Genomic DNA, 17,500 nt, shown 5'->3' with positions numbered 1-17,500 from the left:
CATATATGAATGTATGTATGTATGTATGTGTTTGTGTGTGCGTTTGTGTGTGAGGGAAGAAAGGTAGCGGGAAGATGTTATGGATGATCGGAGAAGAGGGAGAGAGGGAGTGGGGAGAAACTGTGTGAGGAAGGAGAAAGGTGCAGGAGTGTTTGCGTGGAGATGACACGCATCAGTTCACTCCATGAAACAGAGCCTGTAATAAGAGCAGGAAACGAGTAGATCGTATCAAAGCGGCTCAACTGACTGTGGGGGGGGGGGTTTAACTTTATAACCCGGTTTGAGGGTCTTTCTTTTAATGGGGTCCACGTTATCTGTGCGACACTTGGGTGTCGAAGCTGAGACCCGTCATGTAGGATTACTGTTTATTAGCGGATGAGTATACCGAAGTCTTTAACCTCAACATCTGGCTCGTCTGATAAACATCTGTTTATTAGAGCACATCACTCCGTTACAAACATTTGAACCATATCTCAAGTGCCCCACCCACACTTGGCCTTGCATTTATTATTTTGTACACAAGTGGCTCTTAACTTGGGCAATCAAATCCCCACTACATGGGGCCGCTTATGTTAAAGGGGCATATAGAGGCATTAGACGTTTAGAGGTGTTTGGGTCTTGTTAGAAACAAAATATTTTAACCAAGTACTGTATTTAAATATAAATATTTTTTTTTTAATGTTTTTCCGGATTACAATATGGGTTGGGTCGTATTTTAGTGCAGAAAGTAGGATTGATGATGTGGTAAGGTCCAAAATATTTTCATTGTGTGAGTCACAGCATTTCATTAAGTAAGTCCCAATTTTTATAAATATTCTTTGCATAAGGGGGTCTTAGTCTATGGAAATATCTAAAAAGAGGCAGATGTTGGATGAAATAGTGGAAGAAAAAACGGAGTGGAAGAAAACATGGATGATCTCCCACTGCAACATTATCTCGAGACAAATCGAGTAAGAAAAAGAAAACAGAGCCGTTAAATGGTACCTGACCAAATTCCTCTAATGCAACTTCTAGCATCCGTCTACAGTTCCATGGACAACAACTTCCTAATGGAGTGGGTTATGGTGGGTAATGGTGGAACAAAACGTACATTAAAGGACTTCACTAAATGGTGCTATTAAGTTAGACATGGTTGAAGCCCGTACTAGCCAAAATATGCTTATCTAAGTTCAAGTTTGTATATGTGTGTTCTATCTAACTAAACTAAACTTCTTTTTATTTTTGCAATATTTGTGAAGTAGAAATTTGAGAAATGCCATACGGTAAAAGGAGCCACCCAGGTATTTAATCTAATGCGCTGTCAGATAAATTCGTTCATTCCCCAACCCCACTGCCACATTCATTTTAATCATTTGAATTAAGACCAAAAATATTTTTATCGTAGTGTTTTGTGTTCATTGTTTTTGAAATTTGAATAAATTTTACTTATTTTCAGAGGTATGGCAACGGAGTGCCATGTTGAAATAATACGATCGAATTTATCTGATAACTATGTCCATTAATCTCAGAACACCGGAAAGGTAGACCTGCGTACAGCATGGCCTCTCTTCCGGTGACTAATTTACATTAAAAAAAAACATTAACTCATTGCTTAAGCTAAAATATACTCTACCGGATGTGTTTCGGAGAATCCAAGAAATGGGTCGTTATACAAGATAACTGAGTTCATCTGAAATGAAAATAAAAGATATTTGTTACAAGTCAATATTTGTAAGTGAAACCTGGTAAACAATATTCAATTTCTTAGAATGACTCATACACACACACACACACAATATATATATATATATATATACATACATGTTTGTATGTATGTAATGAGAATTTACAAAAAAAAAACAAACAAAACAAAAGCCAACGACAGGTGTGTAAACAACAAACAAATGTATTAGTTTAACGCTCGGGAAGGTGAGAAAGTCTTTTACGTTTCGAGCCAACGCTCTTCGACAGAAAGGAACACAGAAATAAACAGGGAGAGAAAATAGAAAATATATACATATATCAAGTAATCCCTCGACTATTGCTGGTGTTACGTTCCAAAATCCCCCGCGATAGTTGAAAATCCGCGAAACAGAGACAGTACTGTACTGTATATTGTTTTAAATTATTTTTATAATTTGTATATATTTATTTTATTATAAACGCAAAACAACGAGCCATATCAACATTGTTGCTCATGTACAGGACACATTTTATCATAGCACCAACACTAGAGAGGTCACCAAGTCTTCAACAACATTAAAATGACGTTTCTACCTTACATTGTCTCCATACATCCATTAGCCACGGCACAGATTGTACTGGATACATTTTCTCATAGCACCAACTCTATGATGTAGATAAATATAATTGGGAGGATAGAGGAGAGCGAGAGGAGAAGCAGGATGGGCGGATGAAGGGTGTAAGGGTGAGGGAATGGAAAGCGGTGGGGGGTTGTGATGGATCATAAAAGAGGTGGGCACACACACACACACACACACACACACACACACACACACACAACGACGCACGCACACACACAAACATAAACACAGACACAAACATACACACACAAACACCCACACATACAAAAACACACACACACAAACACAAAGACACACACACACACAAACGCATACATACACATACACATACACACAAACACACACACACACACACACGCACACACAAACATACACACACACACACATAATTGGCACTCTGTCGCTTACGACGACGAAGGTTACAGTTGAACCGATCAACGGAACAGCCTGCTCGTGAAATTAACGTGCAAATGGCTGAGTACTCCACAGACAACCGTACCTTCAGACGTAGTTCTCGAGGAGATTCAGCGTGACACTGAGTGTGACAAGGCTGGTCCCTTCTGAATTACAGGCACAACTCACTTTTGCCAGCTGAGTGGACTGAGGCGCCGTGAAATAAAGTGTCTTGCTCAAGGAGACAACGTGCCTATGGGTGTCGAACTCAGGAGCTTACGATCCTCTGTCGAATAATCTAACCGCTAAGCCATGTGTGTGTGTATGAATCCTTATAGACTAAAAAAAAACATACACACCATAACATATTCTCTAGAGCAGTGGTTTTCAACCAGAGTTCCTCGGAACCTTAGGGTTCCGCCAGTACAGTCCAGGGGTTACAAAATTGCTAAAATCGGCAGTAATTTTTAATTCTCCTGTGCAGATATGTGTGCATAAGACTATTAAATTATTGCACAGGGGTTCTTCGAGCCAGTGGAATGCTTCCTTGGGGTTCCGCCCCAGCAAAAAGTTTGAAAAGCACTGCTCTAGAGCATAGGTTCTCAAAGTGGCCGCTACCGCCCCACCCCACTTGGTGTTAAGAGGGTCCAGATGAGCGCTGGTGTCTAAGGGAGTCGTAGAGAAAAAGGAGGCGTTGGGAGGAAGGCAATAGATTGGGGGACGCTATGAATCCATTATAATATTGTTATAGTATTGTATACAAATGATATATTAGATTAAATATCAAATGATTCATGGGATATATAAATCAGTAAAATATGAAATATTTATTTATAAATAGAAATAGGGCTGGGAGCGCTGGGAGTATTATGTGGTCATGAGGGGGGCAGTGGCCTAAAATGTTTGAAAACCTCTGATCTAGAGAGACATTAAGACTTGATCATTACTACACACACGCACAGTTGTGTGTGTGTGTGTGTGTGTGTAGTAATGATCAGTGACTCAATCTGACAACGGTTCTGACCTGGAAGACGACAACGGCGTTGATCAGTAAAATAGACCGGCGGCAGTTATGGCCAGAGAAGCGAGACACCATGACAATGCATTGAGCAAGGCTGGCGGAGAAAATATTTCTTATCATGTGTTTCTAATCTTTGCAGAATGTTTGCTCTGGAATGCAAAACCTGCTTCACGCCGCCTGTACGTCTTGAAACCACTTAGAACAACTGGAGAACCCATAAACAACAGACACAATAAGCAAGTCTTAATGTCTCTCTAGATCAGAGGTTCTCAAACATTTTAAGCCCCACCCCCTCATGACCACATAATACCCCCAGCGCCCCACCCCTATTTCTATTTATAAATAAATATTTCATATTTTACTGATTTATATATCCCATGAATCATTTGATATTTAATCTAATATTATATCATTTGTATACAATACTATAATAATAATATGATAAATTCATGGTGCCCCCCAATCTATTGCCTTTCTCCCAAAGCCTCCTTTTCTCTACGACTCCCTTAGACACCAGCGCTCATCTGGACCCTCTCAACACCAAGTGGGGTGGGGCGGTAGCGCCCACTTTGAGAACCTATGCTCTAGAGAATATGTTATGGTGTGTACATATTTTGTGGTCTATAATGATTCATGGAATATTACATGGTTGTATATATATTTGTGTAGCACTTCACTGTTTATCAGAATCAATACTATATATATATATATATATATATATATATATATATATACACATACATATTAGAGGGAAACTACTATGTGGACACCATAATGTGCATATAATACAATTTTACTGAACCTTTAGTTTTTTTATATGCTAGACCACTGGTGTGAAATTGATGTTAATTAGATTAATATCTAATTTCTCATCCTCATTTTAATTTTAAATTTAAATATATATATATATATGTATATATACCGAAATCTGCGAGTATAATCTGCATTTTTCCCCCAAATTTAAAGGTCAAAATCCCTAGTGCGTACTATATACGAGGTTAAAAATCGAAAATATTTTCTAAGCAATGTTCGAGTCTCTATTTGCTGTCCGGCAATGTTTATTCAGACGCATTTTGTGATGTCGGGCTCGAAAATACGTTAAACTAAGCCTGAACGCAATGAAGTCATAAAAGAATCATCCTTAACTCGCAGTAAGCAACATTTATTAAAATAAAAGTATTCAGAACACAGAATAACATGTAACAAAAACAATTTGCAAACATTCTTTTTTTTTTTTTCACTTGATGTTATAACTCTGTTAATCAATAAAAAAAATCATGCCTGAAATAGCTGTAAGGATTGAACCACTATCCATTTGTTGTTAGTTGTTTATATATATATATATATTATATAGAGGGTACTATTATTCATAGGTACCGCACGCTAGGAGGGACTTTTGCAGTCAAAACTACTAAAATAAACAAATTGTACCGAATGCAAAACTTTAAAGCGAGTCATTTAAAAACAGAATTTAGTTACATATCACCTGTGATTTCGCAATCAATGCAGAATATGCATTCTATGCTCTTCAGTGCAACGAACTCTCAAGACATGTAATATATATATATTATATATATATATATATATATAATATATATATATATATTCAGGTGAATATATATGCATAGATTAAACGTTTTAAGAAACATGCTACGAAATAAATTATGTGCCATTTCATGAATCCCAGGTGAACTTCGGTCAGAGAATGATTTAACTCCCCAAATTTGTAAAAACCTTAGTGATTTACTATTTAAGGATTCGATTCACTTAAATCCTAAACTTATATACACACACACATACATACATACATACATACACGCATACATACTTTCTTTATTAAAGATGAAGTATCACAAGAAACTTACTCAGGGTTTTGCTACCCGTTCGTCGGAGAGTTGTGATGAGTATTTACCACAACTGTCCGACGAACGGGAACGTAAAGTCTGAGTAACAGTTTTGCGAAAACTTTTGCAGCAGATTTAATAAAAGCATATTACTCTACCTCCGGTATTCGAGTACTATTTTCTTACACCTTGTTTTGCATTTATATGCCTACTTGTGTGTGTGTGTAGAGTGCTACTGGTAACATGTAACCCAGTACTACCTGTTGCATGGTCGGGTCGTCGGCGACTAAACCGGCAACCCCACCAAGCTCGCTTGGTGAGGAGGGTGTTTATTGGTCACCCTGCGGGACGAAAAACAAAACCCGTCAAAGGGCGGAGGAACTCTTGAGAGTCAACGACCATCCAATAAATGTCTTAAAGCTGTATCATGCGCGGGGACATAGAAATAATCGGATTGAATACCCGATCACGCAGTTAAACCATTGGGAGTGAAGGACTCCTAGCCTTTGTTAGGACATCCTTCTAGGAGAAGGCAACTCAGGTAACTGGGATAACTCCGACATAAAACCTGCGGCTCAGTGGTTGCCGATGATGTTGACTTGTTCTTCTTTTCGGATTATGGCTGCTGTTGCTTAGTGAGTGGGATTGACTCATCCTCACTTAAAAAAATTTCTTCTTGCGCAGGCATTGATTAAGCTTCGTGCAATGGCCATACTCGATAACGAGGGGCAGCAGCCACCATATATATATATATATATATATATATATATATAATATATATATATATATATAGATATATATATATATATTTATACTTGTTTCATTGTTTAGTCATTTGACTGTGGCCATGCTGGAGCACCGCTTTAGTCGAGCAAATCGACATCAGGACTTATTCCTTGTAAGCCCAGTACTTATTCTGTAAGCCCAGTACTTATGGGGACGTAAACACACCACCATCGGTTGTCAAGCGATGTTGAAGAGTCAAACTCACACACACACACACACACAACACACACACACACACACACACACACACACACACATATATATACATCACGGGCTTCTTTCAGTTTCCGTCTACCAAATCCACTCACACGGCTTTGGTCAGCCCAAGGCTATAGTAGAAGACACTTGCCCAAGGTGCCACGCAGTGGGATTGAACTCGGAACCATGTGGTTGGTAAGCAAGCTACGTACTACACAGCCATTCCTGTATGTACATATATATAAAAACGCACATACAAGCAAACACACTCACGTGTCTGGCGCACATACGCTCGCACACAGAATTAAGTTTTTACTGCCTATTACAGATTAGTGATACGACAGAGCTTAGAGAGGAGCAACAGATTTTGTGATGCTGTCCACTGGGTCCGACTGGTAGACTTATAGCAGTCGTGCAGTCATAAATACAGGCATAACCACTGACATAGTAGCTGTGTATTTTTTTGAATGAACGGCTGATGAAACAACCGATAGCCTGTAGAGAGTATCAATGCTAGGGTTCGGGTCTCCGGTGTAGTTCGTCAAAGGTCTTTTGCGTTTTCTACACACGGTGAATGATACGTATTGAGAGATACAAGTTAATATTTATCTCGATTTAAGCGGTATACAATGAATGACCAAGGGATACCCCAGTGATGTTGGTAACGAGTATGAAATTCTGTTTATAGAAATGGAGAGGTTATTCATCCATACAATTGATAAACACACTCGAATGTCTTTATTAATTTGGTGCCTAATTGTAGCAGCCGAAGATCAAGCGATAAAAACGAACAACTTGAGAAACGATATATATGAAGAGAATGTGTCAGAAAAAGGGAGAGCCTGTGGAGTGTGGAACGGGACAATGTCAAACATTATGGAAGAATGCCCCAAGTTGGCACAGGAAGAATATAAGAAATGGCGGCGCGACCAGGTTGTAAAAGTTTTACATTGGAAGCTGTGCCAGAAACGGGGATTTGAAACTAGAAACACATGGTACAGTCATCGAGTCGAAAGAGTCCTGGAGTCGGAGAAATGTAAGAGTCTGTGAGACTTTCCTATTCCAAGGAACAAAATGTTAGAAAATAATAGACCGGACATAACGGTTACAGATAAGGAAAAGCGAAGTTGCATACTTATCGACCCATCATGTCTGTTTGATTCTAGGATCGTAAAAGAAGGGGACGAAAAACAAGACAAAAAATACAACCCCTTAAAATTTGTAATTGGAAGAATTTGGTGTATGAGAACTGTTAAGGTCGTGCCTATAATAATTGTTGTGTTGGGAACAGTAAGCCAAGATATAGAGAAATGGCTGAAGAAGTTTGGAATAGAATGTTCCTGCAGAAAGTTTTGTCTCTTAAGGACAGCAAGAATTATAGTGATGGTTCCAAGCACTTGAAAGACTACTGAAAACGTGTGGATTCCTAAGGTTACAGGTAGTAACCCGCTACCCCCATAAATCCTACCAGGAATAAGACCAAACCTGAGCCAAACCAAAATAATAATAACAACAACAAGAGCACTCAGGGAGTGCAAACCTCTGCCAAGGCAACACTAACGCCTCCTCAATGATTAGATGGAGATGATTTTTAAGGTGAGAATATCTGAAATAAACTCGACTGCTCTCACAAAGGAGAATACTAAAAATGAACCCGACCGCTTTCAAAAATTAAGTTAAAAAAACAAAAACAGGAAAAATAATCCAGAATCCTTGTCTGGTACTGGATCGATCACAGAATCTAATCAATTCGTGCCAGTCACGAGGCCAAACATCCCTGAAAGTTTCTTCCCAATACATCGAACGGTTCTTGAGATATCTTGTCCACGGACAGACAAATAAACAAATACAACTGAAAACAATACCTCCGCCTTCGCTAAGGTGAAGGTATAATAAATAATAATAATAATAATAATAATAATAATAATAATAATAATAATAATAATAATAATACACACACACACATGATATAGATAGATAGATAGATAGATAGATAGATAGATAGATATTCTTTTATTCTTTTGTTTCTTTCAGCCGTGCGGCTGCGGTCATGCTGCAGCACCACCGTGATTTTGCACTGTTACTTATGATTCGCTTTCTGCAGGTTTCCTTGGAGTGGTGAGGTTTCACATCACCACACCTGTATCTACCTTTGTCCCGGCTGTCATCCCACCTGGTGTATGAGCGAGCTTGATTCCTCTGCCCTCATCTGTACCTCATGGCCGGGTCGTCGGTTCATCTGGTATTGTGGAAAGGATGATGTCTAGTTCCTGTTTGAAGACATCGATATCCACACAATGTAGGTTTCTGAATTTTTGTGGCAGAGTATTGAAGAGCTGTGGGTCTTTGAACCCTAAGCTATTGCATTATCTGGCCCTGAAAAGGTGGCGAGCTGGCGGAATCGTTAGCACGCCGGGCGAAATGCTTTGTAGTATTTCGTCTGCCGTTACGTTCTGAGTTCAAATTCCGCCGAGATCGACTTTGCCTTTCATCCTTTCAGGGTCGATTAAATAAGTACCAGTTACGCACTGGGGTCGATATAATCGACTTAATCCGTTTGCCTGTCCTTGTTTGTCCTCTCTGTGTTTAGCCACTTGTGAATAGTAAAGAAATAGGTATTTCGTCTGCCGCTACGTTCTGAGTTCAATATATTAAGTACCAGTTGCGTACTGGAGTCGATCTAATCGACGGCCTTCCTCCCCCAAAATTTCAGGCCTTGTACCTAGTGTAGAAAAGAATATCTGCTCCTGAATTTAGATAGAGTAGACGGCCTTCAGTTCTGGTATTTGTATATCACTCAATGCCGAAATTAGGTACTAGCCTTCCCGAATTTTCCATTATTGCGTTTCTGCTCCAGGGAGTGAAGTCGTAGTTTTTTCTGCTTCTGCCTGTAGCTCATCTGCTGCACTGATATTATTTGTTCTAGTGTAGAGACATTGGACAGCTTCAAGCCCTGTTATTAGTTTGGCACAATGTAGTGACCATAGCTGAGAGTAGTAGTCCAGGCAGCTGAGAACAAAGGTCTTCCACAGGCCAACATAAATTCTTGGTCTCTTGTCTTAGTATCCGTCCTGCCACTTGTCTGCACTCTACTGCCATTTTGGTAATGCGCATATGAAATGATGCATCATTGCACACACTGATCCTCAAGTCTTTCGCTGCCTGTGACACTGGTATTGCAGCCGCTTCAGCCCCTGTATATGCAGGCTGCCGTGCATTCGTGAGTTGATAGAGCAGTGCTTGAAATTTACCAGCTTTAAACGACATGTTGCTTACTTCAGCTGTCTTGCGACGTCACCTGGATCTTTATTGCCCGTGATAATTTTGTATCATCGGCGCAGCTAGTGACAGTGGCAGTGTGAGTGGCTATGGGCATGTCTAAGAGGGCTATTATAAACAGTAATGGCCCTCAAAACAGTTCCCAGGGGATACACCACTTAGAATTTAAGTTTCCTCAGAAAGGGCACAAATAGCTGCAACTGCTTGACTTCTGCCTTTAAGGAAGTAATGCTGTCACTTTCCCAGTTTACCAGCAATGCAAAGACCTTGCTGCTTATGGCATACCATGCCACGATCTATCTTATAACCCACCCTAGGCACAAAATTTGTTTCAACACACAAATACATATCAAGAATCTTGCAAATAAAAATAAATTAAGATAGTCATCCACGTGTCATACCAAACATATATGCACCATTGACAGGCAATATACTGATGTTTTCGTCCGAGATAAAATCTCTTATAGCTGTATAAACAAAGGTATACCGAGTGAGAGGAGCTCCGAGGAAGCGCTGCAAAGACGGTCTCAAGAAGTCTCTAACAGCATGTCATATTAACCACCATGCTGGTCAGACCTGGCTGCGGACAGTGATGTCTGGCGACACACGATCTTCAACGCAGTCAGCAAGTTTGAGGAACAAAGAAGAGACGCACTTAAAGACAAGAGACGCAGGAGGAAGGCACGAGCCGCCTCTACACCACACCGGATGCTACCTTCGTCTGTGGACACTCCTCACGGACCTGCCTTTCCCATATCGGACTTGTTAGTCATGAGCGTGCATGCACGCGACGTGGACAGCCTTCTTGATCTTCGTTCGCGAAGCCGAGCCATGATGATATATCGAAGTATATAGTGTAGCAGTATCGTTCCGAAATGCATCTGGCGCTCACGATCTTTCGCCTCGCTGCCATATCGGACGGAAACAGCAGTTGAAGTTTAAACAAGCAGAGTAACTCGCTCAGAAGTTTTTAGAAGACTCTGTATGTAGACACAATTTGTCGTTTGGTTTAACACTTTTACCTGGTCCTTGCGGACTTTTGACGGAATAGAGTTTGCTGTACACAAGTGGAACGAGAGAGAGATTCGACCTCTTTCCTCCTTCTCCCCCTCCTAGTCTTGAAATGATCCTGAAATGGGTCAAGGGTAACATCTTTCCTCGTATAATTAAGTCATGGGAAAAACAATCAAACACATTTATTTTGTCAAAAGTAGAACAAGGACCACTTAAAGTCACATGGCCTGATGCTGGTGTATATTCATGTGTGTGCCTGTATATTCAGCATTGTGTGTGTGTGGTGTGTGTGTGTGTGTATGTGAGAGAGAGAAGGAGAGAGAGAGAGAGAGAGAGAGAAAGAGAGTATACATACAGACATACGTTACATGTCTGTCTATAATATATATGTATGTATATGTGTGTGTGTGCATATATATATATATATATATATATATATATATATATATATATATATATATATATATATATATATATATATATCTATTTAAGTAGGTGAATGAATTATCCTATGTTTATCGTCAGCATGGAAAATTCGTTTAACCGAAACCTGGTAGCAAATTCACGTCAGAAAACACGGTTGAAGCGACCTGTCAAAGGTAGAAACTCCGGGTTCATGTGTAGAAATTTGTGTGTTGTATAATGAATAAATGAAAGAATGGAGTCGAACCATTCTTTTCATTATATATATATATATAGATATATATATATAATATCTATATATATATAAATATATATATATATATATATTATATATATAGTATATATACAATGGCGGTGCCCCAGCATGGCACACATCAAGAGCTGAAACTGGAAAACATAAAACATAATATATATATATATATATACATAACATATATATATATATATATATATATATAGATATATATATATATAGATACATATATACATATATACTTACACATACATACATACATACATACATACATACATACATACATACATCTACATACATACATACATATCATATATATATAATATACATATATATATATATATATATATATATATATATATATATTATATATATATATATATATAATATATATATATATATATATATATATATTATATATTTGCATTAATCCCTCGACTATTGCAGGTGTTACGTTTCAACCCCACTCCACCCGCGAATGGTCAAAATCCGCGAAGTAGAAAACTACTGTACTGTATATTTTTAAAATTATTTTTATAATTTGTTTATATTTATTTTATTATAAATGCAAAACAACACCGCGGAGGGATCGATGCAAGCATAAAGAATAACCGCGATAAGTGAACCGTGATATGGTGACGGATTACTGTACACACACACACACACACACAAACACACATATGGTTGTATATGATTGATTTTGATGTCATTCATACGTTTCGATACGCAATAATGGCGGTGCCCCAGCATGGCCACAGCTCATGAGCTGAAACTAGAATCAATCAATCAATCAATAAGACTGTCATTGGTTTCCATGGTAACCCACAAATATAAAATACTCATCTACTAATAAAACCTGAGTACTCATTCTCACTTTTCTAAATTGGCGCACGCGCGCATCTATATATATGTTTGTGTGTGTGTATATATATTTATATACATATATATATATATATGTATATATGTGTGTGAGTATATATATATATCTATACATATATGTGTGTGAGCATATATATATGTATATATATATATATATATATGTGTGTGTGTGTGAATGTATATATATGTATACATATATGTTATTGCTATATTCATATATATATATGTGTATATATATGTAGATATTAATATAAATAAAAACACATTATTTCCTATATATATATATATAGGTGTATATATACATGTATATATTATATATAATAAAATAAATGGGTTATGGTATATATCTATATAGGTGTGGCTGTGTGGTAAGTAGCTTGTTTACCAACCACATGGTTTTTTTATTCCCCCCCCCGGGTGGCACTTGGGCAAGTGTCTTCTACTATAGCCTCGGGGCTGACCGAAGCGGTGCTGAGTGGATTTGGTAGACGGAAAAGAAAAAAGAGTAGAGATGTATGTATGTATATATATATTATATATATATATATATATATATATATATATATTATATATATATATATATTATATATTGCGTGTGTGTGTTTGTGTGTCTGTGTTTGTCCCCCTAGCATTCTTGACACGATTGCTGGTGTGTTTTATGTCCCCGTTACTTTAGGCGGTACGGCAAAAAGTGACCGATAGAATAAGTACTGGGCTTACAAGAATAAGTCCCGAGGTCGAGTTTTGCTCGATTAAAGGCGGTGCTCCAGCATGGCCGGCATCAATGACTGAAACAAGTAAAAGTGTAAAGAGTAAAGATTGTGTGTGTATTTATATATATAATATATATACCACAACACACACACACACATATATATGTTCTTTTATTCTTTTACTTGTTAAGTCATCTGACCGCGGCCATACTAGAGCACCGACTTTAGTCAAACGAATCGACCTCAGAACTTATTTTTCGCAAACCTTATCGGTTTCTTTTGTCAAAACGCTAGGTTACGGGGGTTGTAAACGCACCAACATAGGTTGGAAAGTGGTGATGGGGTTCAAACACAGAAAGAAAGGCACACACAGAGGTGTATATATAATATATATATATATATATATATAAATATATATATATATATCGACGGGATTCTTTCAGTTTCCGCTTACCAAATCTACTCACAAGGCTTTGGTCGGCGCGAAACAAGCTTCTTACCACACAACCACGCCTGCGCTTATATATGTACACACACACACACACACACACACACACACACACACACACACACACACACTATATATATATGTAGGCGCAGAAGTGGCTGTGTGGTAAGTAGCTTGCTAACCAGCCACATGGTTCCGGGTTCAGTCCCACTGCGTGGCACCTTGGGCAAGTGTCTTCTACTATAGCCTCGGGCCGACCAAAGCCTTGTGAGTGGATTTGGTAGACGGAAACTGAAAGAAGCCCGTCGTATATATGTATATATATATATGTATGTGTGTGTATATGTTTGTGTGTCTGTGTGTCCCCCAACATCGTCTGACAACCGATGCTGGTGTGTTTACGTCCCTGTCACTTAGCAGTTCGGCAAAAGAGACCGATAGAATAAGTACTAGGTTTACAAAGAATAAGTCCCGGGGTCGATTTTTTCGACTAAGGATGCTCCAGCATGGCCGCAGTCAAATGACTGAAACAAATAAAAGAGTAAAGAGTAAGAGTATATATATAATATATTTTATGTATATGTATGTATGTTTGTCATGTCGCTCTTGGGCGCTGCTGGTAACATGTAACCCAGTGCAACCTGTTGCATGGTTGGGTCATCGGCGACTAGACTGACGACCCCATCAAGCCTACTTAGTAAGGAGGGTGATTGCCGGACACCTTGCAGGACGAAAAATAAGACCTGTCAAAGGGTGGAAGACTCCATGAACAGTCATTGGACATCCAACAATAAGTGTACATGTGTATGTTTGCATGTATGTATGGGCGGGGACGTGGAAATACCTGGGCTGGTGTACAGGCGCGCGGTTGGCCCACTGTGAGGGGAAGGCCCCTCTGTTGTTGTCAAAACATCTCTCTAGGAGAGGGTAACTCTGAGAGAAGACCTGCGACACTAGAAGTGTTTAATGATGTAGACTAGGTCTTCTCTTCGTGTTTATGTTGTTCATGTTCAGAGAATGGGGTTGGGTTTGTGCAAAAATCCCTACCACGCTGTAGAAAAAAAATTCATCATGTACAGGCATCGTTCGAAATATAGTAAGACCTATCAGGAAAAAGGCTGGTCGTAGCTTTGTTTGTATGTGTGTGTATGTATGTATGTATGGTTGTTTGTTTGTTCCTTCTCGGTTTCTTTGGTGTATAGGTTCCCCACCTGGACGGGATGCCGGTCCATCGCAGGTGAGCTGCAAGATGCAGGAGGAAAGAGTGAGAGAAAGTTATGGCGAAAGAGTCAGCAGAAGTTCGCCATTATCTTCTGCCGGAGTCGCGTGGAGCTTAGGTGTTTCGCTCATAACACACACACATCGCCCGGTCTGAGATTCGAACCTGCGATCCCTCGACCGCGTGTCCGCTGCTCTAACCACTAGGCCATGTGCCTCCACTTGTATGTATGTATGTTTGAGGAGAGTTATAATTGATGAAACCTATTTGGCTGCATTCAGTTTGTTTTCTCCCCCCCCCCCACAAAGTCAGTCGATAGTCATGTCCGCCATGTTTTCCTCTCACCCGACATTTTTCGCTACAATCAATCCCGAGCTATTCAAGGATTGCATATAGTCCGGAAATGCTCGCTTTTTTTTTGTTTTTAGTTTTCAGCTGATTTTACTGACGACGACGACGACGATGATAGTGGTGGTGGTGGTAGTGGTGGTAGTGACGACGACGGCGATGATGATGGTGATGGTGATGATGGTGGTGGTGGTGGTGGCGACGATGACTACGATGATGATGATGATGATGATGATGATTGACTCATACGTGGGAGAGGGTGAGGCTGACATTGTAGTTGATAATGACATTAAGGAGAGTACTAAATTGTTGACTGACATTAGGGAGAGTACTAAATTCCACAATTAAAAATAATTAGTGTAACACATTAATTATGTCAGTAATTAATTCCGTTCATAATGAATTGAATTAGAGACTCGCTGATCTTAAAATCCCAGAAAGTGGAAGGAGTAAATTTAAAATTCAGGGTGGATTACGAAACCCTTCGCGAAGGAAAGAAATCGTGCATACAGACGGATATAACTGGTACTTCGTCGGTTACGACGACCAGTGTTCCAGTTGATCCGATCAGCTTGCTTATGAACAGCTTGCTCAAGAAATTATGTGCAAGTGGCTGAGTACTCCACAGACACATATACCCTTAACGTAGTTCTCAGGGAGATTCAGCGTGACACAGAGTGTGACAAGGCTGGCCCCTTTGAAACATAAGTGCTACTCATTTTTGCCAGCTGAGTGAATAAAGACAGCTTTGCAGATTAACGAAAGGTTTGTAGATTAAATAATTGCAGCGTGGAAGGTGTTTATAAGCCATTTAAGAAACGCACAAAATCCGTTAGATTCACTTCAACATTTAAATTTAATTTGTCAAAATATTTTCGTCGCTTTGAGACTGCGACCTGTTCACTGACAAAAATCCGTGCTGCATCTCAGATGTAGATTAAATGTTTTCTATAAAGAAGTAAATACACAAGGGCAGGCATGGTTGTGTGTACTGTCAGTGTTTATGACGAAGTCCCACAAAGTCACCTCAGGACATAAAGGTGAACGAAATTCCGCTAAGCATTTTGTCCGGCCTGCTTTCGATCCTGCTATCTCACCGCCATAATTTAAAGTAATATCGACCGAGAAAGGAAGGAAGCAAAGAACTTCTAAACGCAGAAGACACCATTAATACTGCGATATCGGGATTGAAAAAAAGAAAAACAATGTTGTACATAGTGAAGAAGGAATATACTTCTCTACTCTAGACACAAGGCCCGAAAATTTCAAGGACGGGGCCAGTCGATTAGATCGACCCCAGTACGCAACTGGTACTTAATTTATCGGCCCCCGAAAAGATGAAAGGCAAAGTCGACCTCGGCGGAGTTTGAACTCAGAACGTAAAGACAGACGTGCTAACGATTCTGCCAGTTCGCCGCCTTACATAGTGAAGAAAGAATAATTATATGCGGTCAGAAGTATTCCAAAAGATACTGAAAGACACAGTTTGGTGTAGTGGTTAATACAGCCATAAAGCTTACAGAAGATGCGGTGTTCGAATCCAGAAGTCGAAGTTACAACACTTTCTCGTCGTCTATATTAGATATATATGCAACACGACAACTTCAACACAGTATGAAGTGAGACACCTATTAATATATTTGCGTGTTCATATACGTAAATATTAACAAGATAATCGTTTTTTATTTCGTATATTTTCAGTTGTCTTGCTTATTTTTACATTTTGGTTCTTGCTGAGATTTTTCTTGAGAACACATTCTTCGTGGTAATGGCGATTTAACGTCTATGTTTAGCATATAGGGTTTCCACTTTAGTGGTCAGTCCTCTAACTTTTGTATGAAACACAATTTTTAATCTTCGGATTTTTTAAATATGCTAAGCCACTGGTTTTAATTGATTAACATCAATTTCTACCCTTATTTAATTTATATATATTATATCTATATATATATATATATATAGAATATATTATATATATATATATCTATATATATATATATATATATTTCTACCCTTATTATTTAATTGATATATATATAATATATTATTATATATATATTTCTACCCTTATATTTATTGATATATATACATATATATATATATATATATATATATATATAAATATAATAGATAGATAGATAGATAGATAGATAGAAGATAGATAGATAGATAGAGTCAGACGATATAAATACGTGTGCTTTTGTGCACCTCGAGTTCACACAAGAGATCCTCTCAAGGAATAACTCCGTATTCAGTGTCCTAACATAAACATCCACATTACGTTGGTGATAAAGATTGCTGTTAATTATCGCTGTTAATTATATATCTGTATTTGTACACACACACACACAAGCGCGCGCACAGACATGTATGCACCTA

General features: G+C 38.6%; 1 protein-coding gene across 3 annotated transcripts in view; it reads right to left on the bottom strand.

Annotated features, from left to right (window-relative positions):
• LOC115214523 (ETS-related transcription factor Elf-2) overlaps nt 1-17,500 on the bottom strand; it is a 246,287-nt gene that overhangs the window by 207,061 nt on the left and 21,726 nt on the right. For all 3 annotated transcript variants that reach the window (XM_036504464.1, XM_029783723.2, XM_036504465.1), the window contains exon 2: nt 1,613-1,669. In XM_036504464.1, coding sequence (XP_036360357.1) covers nt 1,613-1,669 — 57 coding nt within the window. The remainder of the gene's footprint in view (nt 1-1,612; nt 1,670-17,500) is intronic.

This window comes from Octopus sinensis, linkage group LG7 (assembly GCF_006345805.1).
Source record: "Octopus sinensis linkage group LG7, ASM634580v1, whole genome shotgun sequence".
Classification (NCBI taxonomy): Eukaryota; Metazoa; Mollusca; class Cephalopoda; order Octopoda; family Octopodidae; genus Octopus; species Octopus sinensis.
Note: the sequence above shows the minus strand (reverse complement) of the source record. Positions and strands in the feature narration are given on the sequence as shown.